General features: G+C 43.4%; 1 protein-coding gene across 3 annotated transcripts in view; it reads left to right on the plus strand.

Annotated features, from left to right (window-relative positions):
- Positions 1 to 26,614, plus strand: part of myo5b (myosin VB) — a 360,722-nt gene that overhangs the window by 169,148 nt on the left and 164,960 nt on the right. For all 3 annotated transcript variants that reach the window (XM_085974944.1, XM_085974932.1, XM_085974939.1), the window contains 2 exons: positions 2,965 to 3,108; positions 10,910 to 10,991. In XM_085974944.1, coding sequence (XP_085831070.1) covers positions 2,965 to 3,108; positions 10,910 to 10,991 — 226 coding nt within the window. The remainder of the gene's footprint in view (positions 1 to 2,964; positions 3,109 to 10,909; positions 10,992 to 26,614) is intronic.

The following is a 26,614-nucleotide window of genomic DNA, read 5'->3' on the forward strand; positions in this document are numbered from 1 at the left end:
GGACTTGGTGCAGGATAGCAGCAGAGTTTTAGATGAGCTGAAGTTTATGGAGGCCAGAGGATAGAATACTGGCAAGGAGAATATTCAAATAGGTGAGTCTGGAGGTGACCAAGCATATTTGAGGGTTTCAGTGGCAGATAGCAGGAACTGGTTGTCAAGAGTGGAGATCATGACAGATGGGCTAAGGCGGTTGATGTTACAGAGGTGGAAGCAGGTGGTGTTTGTAATGAAGGATATATAAGGTCAGAAACTTAGCCCATTGTCGAATAGGAGATTGCAAACTGGTTCAGTCTGAGACTGGTCCAGCCTGAGACAGTGACCAGGGAGTGGATGCAATCAGTGGAGAGGGTACGGAGTTTGTGGCGAGGGCTCAAGACGATGGCTTCAGGCTGTCCAATGTTTAACTGGAGGAAATTGCAGCTCAGCCAAGACTGGATATTGGACAATCAGTCTGACAACTCGGCAGCAGTGAAGGGTTGGGAGAGATGGTGGAGAAGTCGAGCTCAGTGTCATCATTTTATATCTGAAAGCTGACTATCTGGTGCACAATTTTGGCATTTTGGACATATTTATTGGCATTCTGTCCTTGGTTACTGTTGTGTATGTAACCTGTTCCACCTTAAGAGAGCTTAAGCCTGTTCCACCTTAAGAGATGTACTACTTTCTCAGGCTGCTGTAGACGTAATACCGGGGGTGAACACACCGGTATATAAGCACTGTGCAGTAATCTTGTATTCAGTGTAGTCCCTACCTCCAACCAGTAAAGACCTGTTTTATTGTTACTGATTAAGTCTGAGTATTAATTACTTGAACAACTCACAGACTTAACAGTTACCAAACCTTCAGTGATCAGTAAGATGTTACCAAATTAATAAGCAACATTTTAAGAGAATATGGATCTAAAAAATCATGTTTTGTTTTTTAGCACTTCTATTTTTTCTTCTTTCTAATCTTGGTTTCTTGATTAGTTTTTGCTGTATCTTCAGTTCCTCATTCTCTTCTTCCCTTCTGATAGCCTCTGTAATGGCCCAGAAATTCGGGTCGGGGGCTTCCCGCGGGTGCAAGCCCCCGACCTGCACTTACCTAGCGCGCCGGCCGTTGAGCTGTGGGCCTGCGTGGGATTCCGATCCTGGGCCTCCTCCAACTGCCAGCGCACAGTGCTTGCGTATCCCAGGGGCGCAGTTAGTTCAGTGTGTCCCCTGGGATCACGTGGGCCATGGAGAGCCAATGGTAGCAGGGAATGCTTCATTCATAAGTTTGACAAGAAGACCTGTCAAACCTATAAATACTATAAGCCCCAAAACATCACTAAATCTTCAAATACATTTTTTTTTAAATCACATTTTTAAAATAAACTATAAATTACATGAAATAACTATTTTAAACAATAATTTAAATTTAAAAAAAAATTAATTACATTTTCTAACGGGGCTAAAAATAAACTTACCTTTCTTTAATTAAAAATAATAAACCTGTGGAAAAAATGTTTTAATTTTAATGAATTCACCACTTACCTTGTTAAAAGCAGGCCTTGCGCCTGCTTTGTAAAAGTGTAACTCCTGGAGACTTACTTTTTTTTTTGCTGGTTTCTCCGGGAGGGTAAGTTCAATGCACACGCGCTGCCTCTCCTGCACACGCGTTCGACCACTGAACCCCTTCTTTCAGGGGAACGGAAGTGCCGGTTTCCCGTGCATGCAGGAAACCGGCACTTCCATTGGGCTTACGGGTGAGTGCCCTGTGCGTACTCACCCATGGAGACCCGAATTTTGGGGCCATTAATTGGGTTATTGATTATTCAGGAACAGTACCTGCTGTATCTCAAGAAAACAAATGTGGAACCCAATTGAGGTCAAACCTCATTAGTGTGAGATTAAGTGTCTTTGGAAAAGAGCTGGATAAATAGCTGATTAGGAATGTTATTGAGGGCTGTAAGGGAAAAATACTGAGAGATATTTAAAGTCTGTACAGCAGATAATGTATGCTAAGCTACTGGAATTGCCAAGAAAGGCAAACAATCAAAGATAAATAATGGCCCAGATATTCCGATCGCAGGCCTCCTGTGGGCGGAGGGCTGCGATTTGGAAAAATCTGCACCCTTACCTGAGGGCTCCCGGGAGGCGCACAGTTCCACTGCTGGGCCTCTCCAAACTGCCGGTGTGCAGGGCCCACATATCCCAGAGGCGCAGGTAGTTCACAGTGTCCCTGGGATCATGTGGGCCATGGGGAGCCAATCAGAGAAGGGAATCTCCCTTCATACATTTGACAGGAATACCTGTCAAATATATGAATGGAGATCACCCCCAAAACATAGTAAAACTTCAAATAAATTTTAAAAAATCACATTTTAAAAATGAGTTGAAATTACAATAAATTAAATATTTTAAACAAATTTAATTTTTTGAAAAAAATAATTAAAGTTTTTTTACAGGGCTAAAAATAAACTTCCTTTTTTTAAAAGTATTTTTAAATGATAAATGAGTGAAATTTAAAAAAAAAAACCTTTTTCATCTCTTATGCTGGTAAAAACAGGCCTTATGCCTTATGCCTGCTTTTACCAGGCGTAAGATTTCTAAGGGTTTTCTGTGGGCGGAGATTCTGCAGAAAGCGGAACTCTCCACCCACAGAGGCCCTTCTCCAGGGCAGGCGTCCGATCTGTCAAGAGCATTCTTGACAGATCGGAAATGCCGGTTTTCAGTGCATGCGCTTGGCATGCCTGAAACCGGCATTTCCGGTATCCCGACGGGTGTGTACACAGCACGTACACACCCGTAGGGATCGGAATATCCGGCCCATTCTATACCTATGGTGTTTTTGGGAGTGTGGATGTTGTCTGTGGAGAGCAGAAGACCAGAAATGGATAGTGGCAATCTGAAAATGGAATAACTAAATGGCCATTTCCTGCTCCATATTTTCTTTACCACAACCAGGTTATAATCATTCCTTATTTTCTTTGTTCTCCAACAGGCCATTGGTAATGCTAAAACGACAAGGAATGATAACAGCAGTCGCTTTGGGAAATACATCCAAATTGGCTTTGACCGACGATATTACATAATTGGTGCCAATATGCGAACCTACCTGCTAGAGAAGTCCAGAGTGGTTTTCCAGGTTAGTACAGATGTTTGCAATAGAATTTATTGGGTCATCCAAAGCACAGCAAAACAACTTTTGATTATTCTCTTTAAAGGGACAGGGGATGGAACAACTGTTAAACCTCACCCTTTCCACTAACAACTTTAACCAGACAGGTTTTGTTCTTTCCTCCTCTCCCTGCTTTCCCTACCCCTACAGACTTAAAAACCTATTAGATCTCCAACTTTTTCCAGTTCTGACTGTAATGTATGTACCTTTAAGGGGGGAACTACTTTGTACAGCTCATGTATACTGTAGTACCGGCAGTGATCACACCTGTATATAACGCTGAGTAGTAATCTGTACAGTTCAGTTGCAGTTTGAACCACGTTGAGTAAACACCTGTTGTACCGTTCTCTGCAGTCCGTTTCTTATTATACACGGACGTAACATTGGCGACGAGGCACGTTCGAACCTACCTGCAACTCTGTATCACCTCCCCGGGGATTCGTTCCTGGAGATCAGTGGATTGGAGGTCAAGGCCAGAGACTCGGGCGTCAACCACGGGCAACCGCCCAGTCATCCAGCAGAGACTCGAGAATTGCGGGGGAGGCTGTCGAGAGCCAGGCTTGGCTTTCCAGTCGAGGTGGTCCAGCGAAACGGGCTGGCAACAGGTAGTGCGCAGACCCTTCCCGGACGGCGGCGGGCTAGAGCCGACCGAGCGGCACAGCAAAGGGCCGAGCAGCGTTGACGGGGAGAGAGAGAGAGGGCAGAGCGCATAGGGCGCAGCCGGTGTTCAGGGGCCGAACAGCGTTGGAGAGAGAGACGCGCAGAAACCCGCGAGGCGCCGCCATTTCCACGAGGACCGCCAGGAGCGGCGTCAGCAGCAGCGGGGGAGGAAGGAAAGCGCGGGAGACGCCATTTTAAGCCATTGGGAGACGCCATTTTAAACCACACCCAAAATGCCGAAGAGTGGCAGTATCACCGCATTTGACAATGAAGTCGAAGATTGGACTACATATGTCGAACGAATAGAGGTGTACTGCAAGACAAATGAGGTGTTAGATGACAAGAAAGCGTCGGTATTGTTAAATTTAATGGGTGCAAAGACGTATGGTTTATTACGAAATCTAGTAACCCCAACGAAGCCAATGGAAAAGAGTTTTGAAGACATAGTAACGATACTAAAGGAACATTTAAACCCCACACCGCTGCTGATAGCAGAAAGATTCAAGTTTCACAAACGTAACCAGCATAAGGATGAAAGCAATGCTGATTATTTAACAGAACTGCGCAAACTATCGAAACACTGCCAGTCTGGAGCGGGACTGGCAGATACCTTAAGGGACAAGTTTGTGTGTGGGCTTCAAAGTGAAGGAACCCAGAAACGGCTTTTATCTGAAAAGGACCTTACGCTGGAAAAGGCTTTCAGCATTGCGGTATCATATAAAGCAGCAGCACGGGGCGCTGCAGAGATACAACAGAGACCGCAAGAATATGGCACAAACGAAATGTCATATAGAACAGAGAAGTGCTATCGCTGCGGCAGAACAACACACGACCAGAATGATTGCTGGTTCAAAGACAAAGTGTGCAGACAGTGTGGAAAAGTAGGACACATAGCACGAGTCTGCAGGTCGAGAAAGAAAACCAGCAATAAGAAACCGACCAAAGGGAAGTACAAGAAGGTACATAAGATAACGGCGAATAGTTCAGACGAACAAAAGAGTGATAATGACTCCGAAAGCAGGGAACTGAGTTGTCTGAAACTACATAATATGATCACAACGGAGGATCACCGAACCATTTGGGTCACTCTCAAGATAGCAGGAGTCCAGGTAAAAATGGAATTGGACACAGGATCAGCTCTAACAGTCATAAACCGACGGGACTACGAGTGGCTGTTCTCACACATACCCTTGAGAGACACAAAAATTATTTTGAAGACGTACACGGGGCAAAAAGTCTATCCCAAAGGAAAAATAAGGGTGACCGTTATATATAACGGTAAGGAAACACTAAAACTAGACCTGTATGTATTGCAAGATGGAGGACCACCATTACTGGGACGTGAATGGATGCGGAAAATACAACTGGATTGGCATTCCATACAGGCACTGACTGGCTGACAAAAAGGATGACGACGTCACACCTGGGCGACTGTCAAAGATCCTAACTGACACGAAAGAAGTGTTCCAGCAAGGACTCGGAACACTAAAAGGCATGACAGCGACGATTAAAATTGGAAGAAAACGCAAGCCCAAAATTTTTCAAGGCCAGACCGGTACCTTATGCGATCCGCCCAGCCGTCGAAGCAGAGCTGGAGTGTCTGGAACGTTCAGGTGTACTGTCCAAGGTAGACTGGAGTGAGTGGGCTACACCCATCGTCCCTGTGATGAAAAAGTCGTTGAGCAGCACACCTGGGGAACCAAGGAAGGTTCGCATCTGTGGGGACTTTAAGGTAACAGTGAACCCGGTCCTTCACACCGTACAATATCCACTTCCGTGGATTGAAGATATTTTCGCCTCGCTATCTGGAGGGAAACGCTTCACTAAGATTGATCTGGCCCAGGCGTATCTGCAAATGGAGGTAGAAGAAGCATCAAAAAAATACCTCACAATCAACACCCATAAAGGTCTCTACCAATACAACCGGCTGGTATTCGGGGTAGCATCAGCTCCGGCTATTTGGCAGAGGGCAATGGAACAAGTCCTACAAGGGCTCCCAGGGACCCAGTGTTATTTGGATGACATCCTGGTCACGGGCGAAAATGACAGTGATCACCTTGCCAACCTGGAGCAGGTGCTCACTAGATTGCAGGAATATGGGCTCTGAGCTAACCGCCCCAAATGCGAGTTTTTTAGAAAACAAATCTCGTATTGTGGCCACGTTATCGATAGAGGGGTTACATAAGTCCCCAGAGAAGATTGAGGCAGTAGTCAAGGCTCCAGCACCGGAAAATGTGTCACAACTGAGGTCGTTCCTCGGGCTGGTAAACTACTACCATAAGTTCTTGCCAAATTTGTCTACAATACTACACCCACTGAACACCCTACTGCAAACTGGGGTGCCATGGAAGTGGAGTGACGAATGTAGACGAGCTTTCTAGAAGAGCAAAACACTAATCACGTCGAAAGAGGTATTGGCCCATTACAACCCAGCATTACCAATTCAGTTGGCATGTGATGCGTCACCCTATGGCATTGGAGCGGTGCTGTCGCACAAATTCTCGGGACGGCTCAGAGAGGCCAATAGCCTTCGCGTCACGATCACTAACCTCAGCCGAGCGTAACTACGCCCAGATTGACGGAGGCCCTCAGCCTAGTGTGGGGAGTGAAAAAGTTCAATCACTATCTGCACGGGCAGAAATTCACCTTGCTGACTGATCACCAACCTCTTGTCTCCATTTTTAATCCGAAGAAGGGCGTTCCAGTGATGACTGCGCAACGACTACAAAGATGGTCACTTTTTCTAGGGGCGCACCACTATGAGATTGAATATAAGGGCACGAAACAGTATGGAAATGCTGATGGGCTATCACGCCTGCCACTGCCTACTGTGGAGGAAGCACCAGCAGTGGATCCTGTCGAAATATTCCATTCGACTATAGTTGAATACCTACCGGTAACTAACGCTTGTATCGAAAAGGAAACCCGAAATGACCCGACACTGTCTCGGGTATATGATTTGACGGTGAAGGGATGGCCAGCACATGGCGACTCACTGTTGCCAGCATTCTCGACAAGGAGAGAACAGCTGTGTGCCGGGGGACCTTGATGTGTGGATCCCGAGTGGTAAATCCACCCAAGTTAAGGGATAGAGTGCTCAATGAGCTTCATGAGGGTCATCTGGGAGGGGTAAAAATGAAAAGCCTAGCCAGGGCTTATGTGTGGCCGGGAATCGATAAACAAATCGAGGACCTGACCAAGAGCTGCTCCGGATGCCAGAAAGTCCAAAATGCACCACCACAACAGGCCCCTCTACACCCATGGGAGTGGCCCTCTTCTCCATGGCAACGGGTGCATATTGATTTTGCTGGTCCATTCATTGACTCAATGTTTTTAATAGCCGTGGATGCGCACTCGAACTGGCCTGAGGTCATCAAAATGTCCTCCACCACCACAGGGAAAACTATTGCTGTCCTACGGACCATTTTTGCCAGGAATGGCTTGCCAGAACAGATTTGCTCCGACAACGGACCACAGTTTGTGTCCGAAGAGTTCTGGAGGTTCTTGAAAAAGAATGGGGTAAGGCATTACACATCCGCCCCGTATCATCCAGCCACAAATGGATTGGCTGAGAGGTTCGTACAAACCTTTAAGAAGGCAATAAAGGCTATGTACAATGACAACATTCCGCTGCAGCACAAGGTGGACAATTTCCTGTTCGCCTACCGGAATGCGACACATGCAGTCACCAACCAGGCCCAGCCATGATGTTCTTTAACCGAAGGTTAAGATCTCGCCTGGATTTGCTCAGACCAAACGTATGAAGAGATGTTGAGAGTAAGCAATTCCAGCACATCCATGAGAAGCCAACAAGGATTTTCAATGTAGGGCAACCAGTCTTGGCCCGCGACTACCGAACAGAAAAATGGCAGCCAGGAACGATATGCACACAGCAGGGCCCACTAATGTACACAGTGGACGTTGGGGAGAGCATCGTGCGACGCCATGCTGACCAGATCCTAGAGTCACAGGAAGAAGTCAACCCCATGCCTCGCCCATACGTACCTGGTGATGAACCTGACGTACAGGTCACATCTACCCCAGAAACAGTAGCATCGGAAGCTGATGAACCAACCGACGACAGGGGGCCAGAATCGCCTCCGCACCAAGAGCAAGACACTCGGGAAAGGCGCTACCCAGAAAGGATCAGGAAGCCTCCCCAAAGACTGAATTTATAAATAGACTATTTTCAGCTAATGTTGCATGTTAAAAGTGTTAATTGTAATTAGTTTGATATTTAATTGTTAAATGAGTGTTATGGTACTGTTAATCTAAAAGGGGAGGAATTGTAATGTATGTACCTTTAAGGGGGGAACTACTTTGTACAGCTCATGTATACTGTAGTACCGGCAGTGACCACACCTGTATATAACGCTGAGTAGTAATCTGTACAGTTCAGTTGCAGTTTGAACCACGTTGAGTAAACACCTGTTGTACCGTTCTCTGCAGTCCGTTTCTTATTATACACGGACGTAACACTGACGAAGGGTCATCGAGATAAAAACTTGATCTCTGACTGTTTTCTAGCTCTCCATGGTCAGGGATTGGCCAGTTGAGCTGCCAGTCAACTGACTACCACCCTTTGTGGGGTGAGCTTTGCTGGCATAATTGAAGCCACTCCAATATATTACACACAAATTACTCCCTGGGTGTGTTGATGAATCTTATTGTATCAATCTGATGTGGTATACGAGAAATACAAAAATACACACTTCGATTGGTCCAAATTCATAATGTGTTGAATTCTAATCCACATTCCCAAAAGCTGAATTTAACCGAACAGCAATATTCAAATATAAATTAGCTGAAATTCCCCCTTTGTTAAATAATCTAAAATCCCAAAGCTTCACATAGCATTAAGGTAAAGCATACCAGTGACACTCAGCTTAGTTTCCCCCCGCCCCCCCCTACTTTTTTCTGTTTTTTGTCCTGCATGTTTATCTGCTTTCTGTTACCTCTACAGGTTGAGGAAGAATCGGTTTCATACTAACGGAGGCAGAGTTTAGCCACACTGCTCAGTGTAGAGAGTGAAACTGCTCTACGACATAGAGATAATAGAGTAGTTTCACTCTTGATGAGCATTATAGAGTCATAGCGGCGCAGAAGGAGGCCATTTGGCCCATCGAGCCCGCGCCGGCTCTCTGTAGAGCAATCCAGTCAGTCCCATGTGTAACCTTTGTTTCCAATAGTATGAAACTGACACTTTTCCACCTTTTATGGGGAAGCAAAGTGTTACACTTTTTAATTGCAGTATATTAGGCCATGTGGAATGACGACTATAATTTTTTGGTCGTAGTACATTTAATGAGTCTAGTGACAACTATGAATGGCATTCATCATCTGCAATACCAATTAGTGTATCATTATCACTCCAAGTCACTTGCCTGATGTATTTCAATTTAACAAGTATAATAATTGGTCCAAAATGATTGTGGGCCGATTTACAAGAACACTGATTACTGGCCGACTCTGCTTATATGATTGGGAATTGCTGGGACCATTTAACTTCTATTGATATCGGATTTCTTGTTTTTCTTTTTAAGCTGCCTAACTGCAGTGGGATGATGCTGTGCCACAATGCAGTGAGGAGTGGGTACATGCCCAGAACCCTCATTAGTGAGTTTCTAATCTCAACTCTATCATTAGAATGAGATGGAAATTAGAGACCACGTAAGCAAGAAACAAGAAAAAAAAGTCGGGTAACGAGTCACTCTGGACTCGTACGCTGACCTTCTAGTGACTGCTGACAGAGCACAATTAACAAGCTAGCTGGAGGGTACATTGCACAGAGATTGAAAGGAGGAAGGGTAGTTGCCAAATGCACGTCCTTACTCAAACTAATTAAGTACATAGCATTTTAAATTCATAATCTGAACACCCAAAGCACTTGACCTCTAATGAGTTACACTTTACAATCATTTTACAATCGCTTTGCAGTTTTTATGTTACTTTTTACCATCACAAATATTATGCAATTAAATAGGATCTACTGTAACCAGATTCCTTTTTATTATTTAAAGTTGAATTGTCGTCCCTTTGGAGAGGACAGCAGTCCAGCAAATACCTTGGAACAGTTTGAGTTCTAACAATCCTCAAATTCATGAACATAAATTTTCATTAAAAAAAAAAAGTGATGCATCAATAAAAAGAGAAGTGAACCATTGAAGCCTAGTGAGAGAGTACATTGGAGTCCAACACATTCCTCCTAGAGTGAAGGGGCACAGCTTAACTGAGTTTTGATCGCAGGTGTGCCTCTGGAAAATGCAATGCAAGAGTCAGCTAACTCTTTGTGAAGAGGAAGAAAGCAAAACGGAGATAAAGTTAGCTTGGGCTTCTGCTGAATAATTCTTAGCTGTTTTCAGAGTGGCATTGTCAGCATCCCAGAAACAGGTCACCGATCTCCTCTATCCAACAGGGATGAAGCATGGGAAGGGGAGGAAAGAAATCTTTTAAAAAGGTGACCGCTTTGCGGAACACCTCCGTTCAGTCCGTAAGGGTGACCCCGAGCTTCCGGTCGCCTGTCATTTCAATTCACCGCTCCATTCCCACTCAGACCTCACCGTCTGCGGCCTCTTGCATTGTTTCACGGAAGCTCAGCGTAAACTCGAGGAACAGCACCTCATCTTCCGATTAGGCACTTTACAGCCTTCCGGACTCAATATCGAGTTCAACGATTTCAGATCATAACCTCGGCCCCTATTATATTTTTATATTTTTTATTCACACCTTTGGTTTGTGACTTTTCCTTTTTCTCTCTCTCTCCCACATGGCAACTGTCTTTCACTCTGTTGGCGCGTTTCACACTTCATCTAGAGCCATTGTTTGTTTCTTTACCTGTCCTATTACTATCTCGTCTCACCTTGAATATCTCTTAATGTCTCTTCTTTCATCCCCTCCCCCATTTCCCAGCCCCCAAACTGCCTTTTAATCTTTTCATTTCCTGCCTTTTTTCTCAGTTCTGTAGAAGGGTTTTGACCCGAAACGTTAACTCTGTTTCTCTCTCCACGGACGTTGCCTGGCCTGCTGAGTTTTTCCAGCGTTTTCTGTTGTTATTTAAAAAGGGGGAATCTGACCAAGAGAAACCATTTTTGATTTTTGTCTTCATTAGGCAGAAGACGAACGTAACTACCATATCTTCTACCAGCTGTGTGCCTCGGCCAATCGCCCTGATTTCAAAGAACTGAACCTAAGTAAGTTAGCATGTCCAAATATTGCTTTACTAATGCAAGAAGATGCAAACTGACTGTCCACCTGTTTAATTGAATTTAATCTCAACAAAAGCACCGTTCTCGGAATGCTCCCGCAATTTTATTGGTGTTGGAAATCGAAATGTTGGTGTGGCACGATATTTGTTGGCTGTTGATGATTCATAATGCGCAATTAAATTAATTTGGTCTTGTTTGTTTTTACTACATAAAATAAATAACTTTTAGATAGCACCTTATCATGTCCTGGGAATTCCCCAAGTGCTTTGCAGCTAATTAATTACTTTTGAAATGCGATCACTGATGTTATGTAGACTAATGCAGCAGACAGTTTGTACGCAGCAGACAGTTTGTACACAGCAAGGTCCCACAAACACCAGTTAGACTTTTTTTGATGGTGTTGGTTGAGGGGGTAATATTGGCCAGGGCATCCACAGGGTTCCCTGTACTTTTTCAAATAGTACTTCAGAATCTTATATGTCCACCTTACTTGGTTTAATGAAGAGACCGACCTGGGGGTGCTTGTGCACAAATCTTTGAAGGTGGCAGGACAGGTTAACAAAGCAGTTAATAAAGCATATGGGATCCTGGGCTTTATAAACAGAGGCTTAGCGTATAAAAGCCAGGAAGTTATGCTAAACCTGTATAAAGCACTAGTTCGGCCCCAGCTGGGCACCACATTTTAGGAAGGCTGTGAAGGCTTTGGACAGGGTACAGAAGAGATTCACTAGAATGGTTCCAGGAATGGGGGATTACCATTACGTGGAGGAGCTGGGATTGTTCTCCTTTATAGCAGAGATAGCTAAGAGGAGAGTTGATAGAGATGTTTAAAATCATGAAGGGTTTATATATAGTCAATAAAGAGAATCTGTTTCCAGTGGCTGAAGGGCCAATAACGAGAGGGCCCAGAGTTAAGGTGATTGGCAAAAGAACCAGAGACGACATGAGGAAAAACCTTTTTACACAATGAGTGGTTAGGATTCGGAATACCCTGCCTGATAGGGTGGTGGATACAGATTCAATAGTAGCCTTCAAAAGGGAATTAAATAAATACTTGAAGGAGAAAAAATTGTAGGGGTAGAGCGGTGGAGTGAGACTAACTGGATTGCTCTTCAAAAGAGCCGGCGCAGACTCGATGGGCTGAATGGCCTCCTTCAGTGTTGTACTGTTCTATAATTCTATGATAATGGGGTGAAATATGACATCAGTGGTTGCGCAAAACAGGTGATAGTGAATTGGCAACTATTATGAGAATGAAAGGGACAGTTGATGTGTTTCACGGGAAAATAAGGTCATGCTTTCTTACAGAATGGAGAAGTTTGTCAGTGCAGTTATTTAATCTGATTTTGTTTCCCCAGTAGACAGAAGGAATTAGATTGGAGGAAGTGCAGATTCAGCTGTGGCTCAGTGGGTAGCACTCTCTCCTCTGAGTCAGAAGGTCGTGGGTTCAAGTCCCACTCCAGAGACTTGAGCACAAAATCCAGACTGACTTTCCAGTGCATTACTGTCAGAGGTGCCATTTTTTGAATGAGATGTTAAACCGAGGCCCCATCTGCCCTCTCAGGTGGACGTAAAAGATCCCATGGCACGATTTCGAAGTGGGGGAATTCTCCCTGGTGCCCTGGCCAATATTTATCTCTCAACCAATGTTCCCATTGAGCTGCAGCTCCCACGTAGGCCGCTCAATGGCGTTCTGACGGCAAAAACCGCACATACACGGTAATTTGAATCAGCCGCGCAGGCAAAAAAAATTAGCAGGAACATTGCTCTCGACCATCATCACGATAAACAGATTAGCTGGTCATTATCATATTGCTGTTTGTGGGACCTTGCTGTGTGCAAATTGGCTGTCACACATCCTACATTATAACAGTGACTACGCTTCAAAAGTACATCATTGGCTGTAAAGCGCTTTGGGGGTGTCCTGAGGCTGTTAAAGGTGCTATATAAAGGTCAATAACCTGCTCACCGATGCTAGGTTTGGGTTCTGCCAGGACTATGCGGCTCCAGACCTCATTACAGTCTTGGTCCAAACATGGGCAAAGGAGCTGAATTCCAGAGGTGAGTTGAGAGTGACTGCCCTTGACATCAAGGCAGCATTTGACTGAGTGTGACACCAAGGGGCCCTAGTAAAATTGATGACCATGGGGGAAAACTCTCCACTGGCTGGAGTCATACCGAGCACATTGACCAGAAACTTAACTGGATCAGCCACATAAATATTGTGGCACAAGAGCAGGTCAGAAGTTGGGTATTCTACATCAAGTGACTCATCTCCTGACTCCCCAAAGCCTTTCCACCACCTGGAAGGCACAAGTCAGGAGTGTGATAGAATTCTCTCCACTTGCCAGGATGAGTGCAGCTCCAACAACATTCAAGAAGCTCGACACCATCCAGGACAAAGCAGCCCGCTTGATTGGCACCCCATCCACCACCTTAAACATTCACTCCCTGCACCACCGGCGTACCATGGCTGCAGTGTGTACCATCTACAAGATGCACTGCAGCAACTCACCAAGGTTTCTTCGGCAGCACCTCCCAAACCCGCGACCTCTTCCACCTAGAAGGACAAGGGCAGCAGGTGCATGGGAACACCATCACCTCCAAGTTCCGCTTCAAGTCACACACTATCCTGACTTGGAAATATATTGCCGTTCCTTCATCGTCGCTGGGTCAAAATCCTGGCACTCCCTCCCTAACACCACTGTGGGAGCACCTTCACCACATGGGCTGCAGCGGTTCAAGAAGGCGGCTCACCACCACGTTCTGAAGGGCAGTTAGGGACGGGCAATAAATGCTGGCTTTGCCAGCGATGCCGACATCCCATGAATGAATAAATAAACAAAAAAAGTCTTTCTTTTAAAAGAAGTGAATGGATATTTGTTGCATCTGCTTTGGTTCCATGTGTATGTGGCTATGGTAGAGCAGCCAGTCGTGAAGGGAGCCTTAGATGTGCTTGATCCAGCCTTCTCGATCAAAATGGCCCTGTGGAGCCAAGCAGGCCTTTCTGGATCATTGTGTATTAAGAAAATTTTTAATTACCGTAGACTAGTACAGTGGGCTACAAGAATGTAATTTCACCTTCTGGCACCAAGGTTTGAATCCAGCCCAAACTGATGGGACGAAAATCTTGTCTCCATGTTGGGTATAAGAATTTTCTGTTGAGAGCATTTTGGTTACTCAATTCTGAGTGAGCGTAAGTCTCTGGTATAAAATTACTGATAATTCAGCAAGAACTGCCGCGAAGTTGAGTTCTACTGATGTGTGAAGTGGAAATGGAGCGTTTGGTGCTGACAAGGAAACAAACTTCAGCGATGGTTTACCTCATCTTAATGGGAACACAGAGAGAATAATTCATCAAAGATGATTTGAAGGTGATCATTTATTTAATGAATTAGAAACATAGAAAATACACCTGTATTTAACTATGAATAGTGAGTACTAGAGTCTTTTTATTTCATGAATGAATGCCTTGTACTCTCCTTTAATGCTGTTAGATGGCATGTAATGTTAAAAAAATCTCACCTACATTAATTCTTAATTGTACTGTACTTCCTAGCTTCTAAAATAATATTACGGTAATAAAGGAGTACTTTGCATCTGTCTTCACCAAAGAAGAGGATGCTGCCATAGACATAGTAAAGGAGGAGGTAATGGAGATACTTGATAGGATAAAAATTGATAAAGTGGAAGTATTCGAAAAGCTGGCTGTACTTAAAGTAGATAAGTCACCAGGAGCGGATGGGATGCATCCTAGGATGCCGAGGGAATATTCCAATCCTCCTTAGATATGGGGGTGGTGCCAGAGGACTGGAGAATTGCAAATGTTACACCATTATTCAAGAAAGGGTGTCGTGGGGAAGCTTTTAGAAACTGTAATCCGGGACAAAATTGACAATCACTTGGACAAGTGTGGATGAATTAAGGAAAGCCAGCATGGATTTGTTAAAGGCAAATCATGTTTAACTAACTTGATTGAGTTCTTTGATGAGGTAACAGAGAGGGTTGATGAGGGTAATGCAGTTGACGTAATGTACATGGATTTCCAAAAGGCGTTAGACAAAGTGCCACATAGTTGAACACTTGGAATAAAAGGGACAGTGGCAGCATGGATACGGAATTGGCTAAGTAATAGGAAACAGAGAGTAGTGGTGAATGGTTGTTTTTCTGACTGGAGGAAGGTACACAGTGGGGTTCCCCAGGTGTAGGTTCTAGGACCACTGCTTTTCTTGATATATATTAATGACTTGGACTTGGGTGTACAGGGCACAATTACAAAATTTGCAGATGGCACAAAACTTGGAAGTATAGTGAACAGTGAGGAGGAGAGTGATAGACTTCAGGAAGACATAGACAGGCTGGTGAAATGGGCGGACACGTGACAGATGAAATTTAACGCAGAAAAGTGTGAAGTGATACATTTTGGTAGAAAGAATGAGGAGAGGACATATAAACTAAATGGTACAAACCTAAAGTGGGTGCACAAACAGAGAGACTTGGGGGTATGTGTGCACAAATCTTTGATGGTGGCAGGGCAGGTTGAGAAAGCAGTTAAAAAGGCTTATGGGATTCTGGGCTTCATGAACAGCGGTATAGAGCACAAAAGATCGCATGGATGAACTACAGAATTTGTTCATCCCGGTTTGGCATAAAAATAAAACAAAAAAGGGAAATTAGGGATAGCATAAGATCCAAGGAGAGGACATATAAATTGGCCAGAAAAAACAGTAAACCTGAGGATTAGGAGCAGTTTAGGATTCAGCAAAGGAGGACAAAGGGATTAATTAAGAGGGGGAAAATAGAGTATGAGAGTAAGCTTTCAGGGAACATAAAAACTGACTGTGTAAAAGCTTTTATAGATATGTGAAGAGAAAAAAATTGGTGAAGTCAAGTGTAGGTCCCTTGCAGTCAGAATCAGGGGAATTTATAATGGGGAACAAAGAAATGGCAGACCAATTAAATACATACTTTGGTTCTGTCTTCACAAAGCAGGACACAAATAACCTCCCAGAGATGTCGGGGAACATAGGGTCCAATGAGAGGGAGGAACTGAATGAAATCAGTATTTGTAGGGAAATGGTGTAAGGGAAATTGACGGGATTGAAGGCTGATAAATCCCCAGGGCCTGATAATCTACATCCTAGGGTACTTAAGGAAGTGGCCCTAGAAATAGTAGAGGCATTGCTGGTCATCTTCCAAAATTCTATAGACTCTCACAGTTCCCATGGATTGGAGGGTAGCTAATGTTACCCCACTGTTCAAAAAAGGTGGTAGAGAGAAAATGGGGAATTATAGACCGATAAGCCTGACATCGGTAGTGGGGAAAATGCTAGAGTCCATTATAAAAGATGTAATAGCAGAGCACTTGGAAAACAGTGACAGGATTGGACAAAGTCAACATGGAGTTACAAAAGGTAAATCATGCTTGACTAATCTACTGGAATTTTTTGAGGATGTAACTGGTAGAATAGATAAGGGAGAACCAGTGGATGTGGTGTATTTGGACTTTCAGAAGGCTTTCGATATGGTCCCGCATAAGAGATTAGCGTGTAAAGTTAAGGCACATGGGATTGGGGGCAAGGTACTGACTTGGATAGAGAACTGGTTGGCAGGCAGGAAGCAAAGAGTTGGAATAAACGGGTCTTTTTCTGAGTGGCAGGCAGTGACTAGTGGGGGACCCCAGCTATTCACAATATATATTAATGATCTAGATGAGGGAACTAGATGCAAAATCTCCAAGTTTGCAGACGACACAAAGCTGGGTGGGCGTGTGAGCTGTGAGGAGGATGCCGAGAAACTCCAGTATGATTTGGACAGGTTGGGTGATTGGGCAGATGCATGGCAGATGCAGTATAATGTGGATAAATGCGAGGTTATCCACTTTGGTGGCAAAAACAGGAAGGCAGATTATTATCTGAACGGCAATAGATTGGGAGAAGAGGAAGTGCAGCAAGACCTGGGTGTCCTTGTGCACCAGTCACTGAAGGTAAGCATGCAGGTGCAGCAGGCGGTTAAGAAGGCAAATGGTACGTTGGCCTTCGTAGCGAGAGGGTTTGAGTACAGGAACAAGGATGTCTTGTCTTGGTGAGACCACACCTTGAGTATTGTGTGCAGTTTTGGTTGCCTTATCTGAGGAAGGATGTTCTTGCCATGGCGGGAGTGCAGCGAAGATTCACCAGACTGATACCTGGAATGGCAGGAATGACGTATGAGGAGAGATTGGGTCGATTGGGCTTATACTCGCTGGAGTTTAGAAGAATGAGAGGGGATCTCATTGAAACTTATAAAATTTTACCAGGACTAGACAGACTAGATGCAGGAAGGATGTTCCTGATGACGGGGGAGTCCAGAACCAGGGGTCACAGTCTAAAGATAAGGGGTAAGCCATTTAGGACAGAGATGAGGAGGAATTTCTTCACCCAGGGAGTGGTGAACCTGTGGAATTCTCTACCACAGCAGGCAGTTGAGGCCAATTCCTTAAATATATTCAAGAAGGAGTTAGATATATTTCTTAAGGCTAAAGGGATCAAGGGATATGGGGAGAAGGCAGGGACAGGGTACTGAGTTTTGATGATCAGCCATGATCTCATTGAATGGCGGAGCAGGCTCGAGGAGCCGAATGGCCTACTCCTGCTCCTATCTTCTAGGTTTCTATGTTTGTATGTAAACGTGTGGAAATTATGATGAACCTGTATAAAACACTGGTTCGGCCCCAAGTGGAGTACTGTGTCCAATTCTGGGCACCACACTTTAGGAAGGGTGTGAAGGCCTAAGAGAAGGTGCAGAAAAGATTTACGAGAATGATTCCAGGAATGAGGGACTTCAGTTACGTTGCTAGACTGGAGAAGCTGGGATTGTTCTCCTTGGAGCAGAGAAAATTGAGAGGAGATTTGATAAAGGCGTTCAAAATCATGAGGGATCTGGACAGATTAGATAGAGGGAAACTGTTCCCATTGGCAGAAGTGTCGAGAACCAGAGGACACAGATTTAAGGTGATTGGCAAAAGAACCAAAGGCGACATAAGAAAAAAGTTTTTTACGCAGGGAGTGGTTAAGGTCTGGAATTCACAGCCTGAAAGGTGGTGAAGGTAGATTCAATCACGGCTTTCAAAAGAGAGTTGGATAAGTATCTGAAGGAAAGAAATTTGCAGGGCTACGAGGAAAGGGCGAGGGAGTGGGACTAGCTGAAGTGCTCTTGCAGAGAGCCGGAATGGGCTCAACGGGTCGAATGGCCGCCTTCCGTGCTGTAACCATTCTATGATTCTATGGTTATTGTTTGAAATGATCTTACTGGTAGCATATTAAATAATGGGAGTGAGTTATAAGATCATTAATTTTAATGGGAAAATAAATTGAGGAATATAAGAAGCAGACTGTATTTTCTGCTTTTGAACTCTGGAGCTAGCCAGATGGACCGAAATGTTCTTTTCTGGTCCTGTGTATTCCTATGTTGCGATGATGATACAGTCTGAATTCTCAGGATGTATGAACCACACAAGTGGCATTCAAGTTATTTTTAACAGTTACTTGAATAGATTATATCTGTGAACTCTGTTACATTAAAAAATTATGTGTATATATCCATTTGAATGAGGTGTGAAAGTGAGAAATTTTTATAGTTAATTGTACCAGTATGAGTTGTTAATACGCTTGATGTACTTGATACCTGACAATCACAGAAGAATGCTTAAAGGAACATTCATGAAACTGTGTTGCACACTTGCAAATAAGAAGGTTTGCCAAAAAGATGACGTAAATCTTATCCAAAAAAACAGATCATCACAGCACTTGCATGTACTGTCACTGTAATGAAGATGATGCATGGCTCTTCACAAATTAACTCTCTCCCATGAAGTTGGTGCCCTTTTAGTGTCTTGTAATGTGATTACTGCAGGTTATTTGAGAGAAAATCTGAGGGCAATTACAGGGAATGTCTTACATTCATTAAATATTGGAATATATCATATTTCAGCCTTTCGGTGTACTGGATAAAAAGATTACACTCCTAGAAAGCTAACTGGTTATTGAAAAGGTGAGACATCATTGCTTCCTCAATAGCTTAGTGGATAATTGCACTGCAAGGATGGTACTAAGCTATTCAGACCCAGTTTAATCCTTAGTCTATATTGAGTTAGCTGATTTCAGCCAGGGCAGCATTTAGGACACCTCCTGCAAGGCACACTGTGGGTTGGACGCCATGGTTTGCAGTTGGTCAAAGATTGCTGGCTTCAACATTGATCCAGAGAGCTGCCGCCTTAACTACAATGTCATACAGTTCCTTTGTATGTCTTGGGATACTGATCTCAGTAAAGCTGAGCTAAGGAGGAGAAAAGAATTAGCCAGGGATCCCTCTCCAGATGCTGTTCAGTAACCTGTGATGGAAAGTGTGTCTATCTGGATATTGGGTGAAAATGGCTTTGGACTTGGCTATGGACTTCCTCCATTGTTGAAAAGCCTCCCAGTGCCCACTGCCTGGACTCGCATGAAGAATTGCCATCAGGGTGAGATACCAGCCAGCAGTCATAGAACTGCACCCAGCTGCAGTTACTACTTTTAGGAGAGAAGCAGACGGGTTGGGTGGGGTGGGGTGGAGTGGGGTTGGGGGAGACTCTCTTTTCCAGGTTTGTTGGCTTTGCACCAGCAGTGCTTTTAAGGAAAAGGTAGAAATTTGCAATGTTGCGTTCTTTAACAGATATGCTCTCAGATAAAAGACACTGCTAAATATTGTGATTAGCTGTTTGAACCTGGTGTTTACCCAGCAAAGCAAATAGAAGTTGGCTGCATTTTACTTCAGTGATTCAATTACCTTAATTAAACCGGAAGTGCAACTGCAGCATGTCCCAGTTGGTGGCTGAATGTACAAATTTGCATCCAACTCGTACAAGGCTATGAGTAAATGCTGTAGGTTGGACACCATAGCCTGCAGTTGGTCAGAGATTGCTGGCTTCAACATTGATCAGCAAGAATGCCACACAGATCCTTTATATTAGTATTTTAAAATACAGGTGAATTTTTAAGAACATGAAAAAGCCATTAGGCTTTATGATTTCAACCTCACTTACCTCTCTTCTCCAAAAATGCATCCACATTTTCTCTAGACCTGCTTCAATGACCTTCCCTAGTAACCCATTCTACAATTCTCTTATTAACGTATATATATTTCTCTGGAACATTTTTTTCAGTCTCTTTACTAATCTACAAATATAACTTATGTTAATCTCCAGTTTTCCGAAGATAATAAAGTCAATTTCCTCTCGATATAAATTGTTGGCAGCCCTTCAGTGTCCCATCTTTGTTGCTCACTTCTGTGCCATCTCAAGGGCAATGTTTAAATGTCCAAGTTTATTTTTCTTGTTGGGAAAGCTGGATGCTTTGAAAAGAGGAGCAAAAATTTGAAGAGCCACACCGTGCTAGAGAGAGGGGAGGGATAAATGGTAGATGGCAGTTAAAATTGAGAAACATTGTAATTCACATTCATGTTAAAACTAACAAATATAATCTCATATAAAGAATGGATAAATTAAGTGAATGAGGGAAAAGGTCTGAATTGTGCAATTTGACCAAAGTCCAAGTATTATCACATTGTGTGAATCTCACAAACTGAATTATTGGGATGTAGCAGCATAGGAGTTAGCAGCTTATAAATCTAAGGAAGTGATAGTGATGTTGTAGAACATTGATGGAATATTTATTATAAGCACAGTGCTCAGTGCTGGACATAAAAAGACATAGAGGCCTTTTGAAGGGATTTAGAAAAGGGAAACAATAAAGGGTTGTAGATGTTTGATAACCGCACTACAAGGGGAAACTAAAGGAGTACAATTTATTCTCATTGGGAAAGAGATTAAGGGGGGAAGCTTCGTAAAATGTAAGAATTGGGCAAATGGAGAGAGACAGACAGATAGACACACCTCCGTTCAGTCCGTAAAGGTGACCCCCAGCTTCCGGTCGCCTGTCACTTTAATTCTCCGCTCCACTCCCACTCTGACCTCTCTGTCCTCGGCCTCTTACACTGTTCCAATGAAACTCAACGTAAGCTCGAGGAACAGCACCTCATCTTTCAATTAGGCACTTTACAGCCTTCTGGACTCAACATCAAGTTCAATAATTTCAGACCATAACCACTGCCCCTATCATTTTTATTTCTTCTATCTCACATGGCAGCTGTCGATCATTCTGCCATTGCCATTTACACTTCATCTAGAGTCATCTTTTGTTTCTTAACTTGTCCCATTACCTTCTCCTTTTGCCTTGCACCATCATCCCTTTTGTCTCTTAATCTCTCCTGCCTTCCATCCTATCACAGACCTTGCCTTTTGTTCTTTCCTCCCCTCCCCCCTCTCCCTGCCCCTACACTAGCTTAAAAACCTTTTACATCTCCAACTTTTGCCAGTTCCGACAAAGGGTCATCGACCTGAAACGTTAACTCTGTTTCTCTCTCTACAGATGCTGCCTGACCTGCTGAGTATTTCCAGCATTTTCTGTTTTTATTTTAGACAGACAGATAGTTCTTTCCACTGTGTTCTGTTCACAGACATCAGTCAGGGTGGTAACGGAGACACTATAATAGACATTACCACCCTGACTGATGTCTGTGAACAGAACACTGTGGGAAGAACTGTATGTCTTGAGGCTTGCCCATGCCATACACCAATTATCGGTCAGAAGTGCAAACAGGTGGAACTCTTTATCATACCGCTTCGAGGTGTATGATAGCGGGCTACAGCTACTTGCCCTCTAATTTTCCTTGACTCCTTGAGCTCGAATTTCATTGGGCCGTTGAGGCGGGGGGATTGGAGGCGTGTGGGGGGTTAAAATCGTGAAATCGGGGGGCACGAACCCATCCCACCCCCAACCCGCCTCCATGCCCGTTTCCCAGGAGGCGGGTACCCGACCTGTGCTGGGAACTGCCTCCCCGAGGCAGGAAGGGGATTAGTGCCAATTAACTGCCTGTTAACAGGTAGTTAACGGGCAGTTTTTAGCCTAATCCCTATTTTTATCCCTGAAGTGTGGGCTTCCCGACAGCTCCAAACCACGGCAAGTTAGCGAGGCGGGCCATCGGGCTGAAGGGCTTGGACGGTTCGAGATGTCCGGTGTTCAGGTGAGTGATGGGTGCATGAGTGCAGAGGTAAGTGTGTTTGGTGTGTGTAAAGTGTTTAAATATGTTTTACTTACCTTTTCTTACTAATGCAGCCTTCCTTCCTTCAGGTCTCGGGAGTCCCTCATCTCACCGGCACAGAAAGCAGAATGGCTGCGAGCTGTCAAAATCTGCAGCATTCTGCTTTCTGTTCTGGAGAGATCTCTAAATCATCCTGAGAGGAAGTAATTAACTTAGTGTACAGATTGTCAGTGTTTGACAGCTTCAAAGAGCTGTCAAATGCTGATATTTCATCTGTCAAAAGCTCTTGACAGATGAAATGTCAATCTGTGACGTCAGCTGTTGCCGCTGCTGGGCGGGCTCAACAAGGTCAATCAAGTGAAAATCGAGTAGGTTGGCCACAACTCGATGATGCAGGCGGGACTACAACCCCAAAAGTTGTAGTCCCGCCTCCTACACACCTCCATTGATAAAATCCAGCCCCTTGTGTCTATCTTCCATTATGCCTCTTTTCTGTATCTTCCTCGGCAGCATGTCTGTGGTTTGAATCTCAGCCAACATCAATCAATCAATTGTTATTTCAGTCCCAAATTGGATGGAACTAATACAGTGAGTGATTCTGTCTTTCTCTGAAAGTGCACTAGTTTGTGACATTTATGGATTTCAGCCAAATGGTATGTGGGTCCAAGAGATTGATATCTCAGATGAGCCAAATCCCAAATAATATTATGGGCAGATGTCTACGTTCTCTGATTGTAAGTGGAAAACTACGTTGGGGAGATTCATATTAGCACAACCCAGTTAATTATTCATTTAATCACATTCAGTTATATGATGGTTTTAATATTCAGTGTGTTGAGCACTGAAAGCCTCAAGAGCTTTCAGTGCATTTCCAGTGGTTCTTTCATTTATTAAGAGAATTACAGTAACTAATTTTGTAATTCCCAGTCTCTCAGTTCAAAGAGCTTGCTGATCACTCACAGGATTATAGAGGAGACAAAGCTGAAGGCTACTGATCTGTGTTCAAGAGGCAAGAGGGTATTGGAATCACCTAGGATATATGTAATCAAAATACATCTGAATTAAAAGCACAAGAGAGTTTGGAATAAGAAAAGGCCAATCAGTTCATCAGGTCAGCCCCTTCAATTCAGTTATAGTGTCGCCATCACCACCCTGACTGATGTCTGTGAACTCAGCACCAGGGATCAAGCCCAGGAATTTACCAGCTTGTATCACACCACATGGTGCATTTACTCACTGAAACATCAGGAAGCCAGATGTTTCAGCATTTTATGATATCCAATGTACCCATGAAGACCCAAATACTGAAGATGTCACCAGATAATTTCACAGGTGATTCGGACTGTGTGGCTATCTGTGTCAGCCAGATCTCTTGATTTTTTTCCCCACCTTTTTTATGCCCATTTTCTCCCCTTCCTTCCTTCTCTTCTGAGCCGTAGCCTTCCAGTAACTTACCCGAGTTCCCATTCTTTGTGTGAATCTAGATAGTGAGTGGTTATTTGACCACTGGTGGCATCACCACTGAATTTGATTCTGTCCTAAGCCAATGTTCACACATATACACTTTTTGTAAGCGGCTAATGGATAGCAATCAAAAGAGAGAACATAGGTAATTTTTTTCCCCTCTCGTCTCTAACCTAAGGCACTGAGAACAACTTTAGTGCTTCAATCACCTCCTATGCAGGTAACTCAACAGACTGGCGATCAAACCTGGAGCTTTTTGTCTCGACCAATATCTGATATGGTCAGGTTAAGAATAAGACTTTTCTAATAGAGGTGAAGAATTGCATGTGGGGAAAGTTGAATTAGGAGGCAACTGTGGGACACTGTAGCTTTAAAGCACCACTAAATAGAGTCTGTTCAAAATGAACAGATATTTCTAATGTTTAAGAAGTTTTGATGAAATCCTTAGTCACATTATTCCCAGTGCATTACAAAAACATGACTGTTTTATACTTTACAGCACATGTTCGAACAAATCAGTAAAATAAAATGTGATGTAATTGCAAAATAGCACGTGCTAGTAAACAAACCATTTTTCACTGTAAATTTCATGTTGTTGTTGAACCCAAAGGACCAAACCACATCAGATTTACAAATTGGTTTGGAACCTTGTGATTGATGTAACTTTTGTAAATACTCTGCCCCACCACTTCTTAGAAAAGGTACTTTTGACCTTCATTAATCTCTGTATGACCAATAAAAAGCTGACATAATGGCAATATATTTTGACTGCCTGGTAATATGTCTGTAACTTCAAAATAAAAGCATAAAACAAATAATTAGAGAGAGTACAATTGGTGGATAGAGGAAAGAAAAGCCAGAGTTCCCACTCCCAAATGGTATTCCCTGCTGTAAAGTGTATACCTATGGAAAGTGCATATGTGTTGACATTGGATGAGGATGAGATCAGGCTCCGCTGTAATGGCCTGCTCATACCCACACTTCCCACTGTCTAGACTCATATGAAGAATGGCCATTCTGTTTTGGGAGGCTTTACTATGTTAAAGATGCTATGTAAATGCAAGCTGTTGCTTTGGTGACTAATTCAATGAAAAGTGACAATTGTTGTACGCCTCAAGTTGTGCTTGAACTTCAAAAGAGCAGCACCTTTATAATCCGGGGTGCTCTTCTAGTCTTCAGTTTCCTATTTGCCACGCTACTATATATGCCATGGGCCACAGGAAATCCATAAAAAACCTACCTTAAATTTTTACCATCACTGACTTGGTTCATAAGGATTTACGGAGATGATCTGTAAGAACTACAATTTTTTTATTTAAACATTCAACCCTGTTTATATTAGTGTGAGTTTGATGTCTGTGCTGAAGTCATCTTACCTACCTTTCTGTGTTTACATATAATTTTATCCATAAAAAATCTGAATAACTAGTTTTAGCTGCATGTTAGCAAATTGAAGCCCATGGGATTAAAGAGGCAGTGGCAGATGTGGCTAAGAAACAGAAATCGGAGAGTAGTGGTGAACGGTTGTTTTTCAGACTGGTGGGGGGAGGGGAAGTATACAGTGGTGTTCCCCGGGGTATTAGTGACACTGCTCTTTTTGATATATATTAATGACCTGGACTTGGGTATACAGGGTATAGTTTCAAAGTTTGCAGATGACGAAATTCAGAAATGTAGTAAACAGTGAGGAGAATAGTAACAGACTTCAGGAGGACAGAGACAGACTAATGAAATGGGCAGACACATGGCAGATGAAATTTAATGCAGAGAAGTACGAAGTGATGCATTTTGGTAGGAAGAATGAAGAGAGGCAATACAAACTAAATGGTACAGTTTTAAAGAGGGTTCAGGAACAGGGAGACCTGGGGGTGTATGTAGACAAGTCTTTGAAGATGGCGGGACAAGTTGATAAGGCTGTTCAAAAAGCATATGAGATCCTTGGCTTTACAAACAAAAGCAAGGAAGTTATGCTAAGCCTTTATAAATCACTGGATAGGGCCCAGCTGGAGTATTGTGTCCAATTATGGGCACCAAGCTTTAGGAAGGGTGCGGAGGAGATTTATTAGAATTGTACCAGGAATGTGGGACTTCTGTTACGTGGAGAGACTAGAGAAGCTGGGGTTGTTCTCCTTAGAGCAGAAAAGGTTAAGGGAAGATTTAATAAAGGTGTTCAAAATCATGAAGGGTTTTGATAGAGTACATAAATGAAACTGTTTCCAGTGGAAGAAGGGTCAGTAACCAGAGGGCACAGATTTAAGGTTATTGGCGAAAGAACTAGAGGCAACATGAGGGAATATTTTTTTACACAGCTTGGTTGTTGTGATCTGGAATGCACTGCCTGAAATGGTGGTGGAAGCAGGTTCAATAGTAAATTTCAAAAGGAAATTGGATAAATACTCGAAGGGGGAAAAACTTGCTATGGGAAAGAGCAGGAATGGGACTAATTGGATAGCTCTTTCAAAGAGCTGGCACACTTTCAGGCTGTATCATTCTATGAATCTATGTGGAGCTGTGGTAGTTTTCTGCTGACTGAGGTGAGGAGAGGATGTGGTGAGCACCGCACATATTCTACTGCAAGTGATTTGCCTTGACTTAGGGTTAATTGTTATACCTGGGCTATGCTAGCCCATGTCAGCAAAGGATAACAATACAGGTTTCTGTACAAAAAAGACTATGGCTGCTTATGAAAACTGTGATCTAGCAATGAATACTAAAAGGATTAAAAAATCTATACTATAATACTAAAAGGATATTGTGTGGGGTGGGGGGAAAAGACCAAATGATAACCTGTTACTCTCCCTCTATCAGATGTGGACTGACTCGCTGTCCATTCCCAGGACTTTCTATTTTTAGTTCAGATTTTCAGCATTTATGCTTATTTTTTTAGTCAGAAATTGCAATCTTTGTGGTGATTAATCAAAAATCATCAAGGAAAGAATATCTAAGTAATCATGGAATGCGTAATCTTGATTGCAGTGACACCATGTGTGTGTGGATGGGTTGCAACTATTTTGAACAAATAAACT

The sequence above is a fragment of the Somniosus microcephalus genome, chromosome 2 (genome assembly GCF_052327205.1).
Source record: "Somniosus microcephalus isolate GS21.2 chromosome 2, FLI_Smic_1.0, whole genome shotgun sequence".
Lineage (NCBI taxonomy): Eukaryota > Metazoa > Chordata > Chondrichthyes > Squaliformes > Somniosidae > Somniosus > Somniosus microcephalus.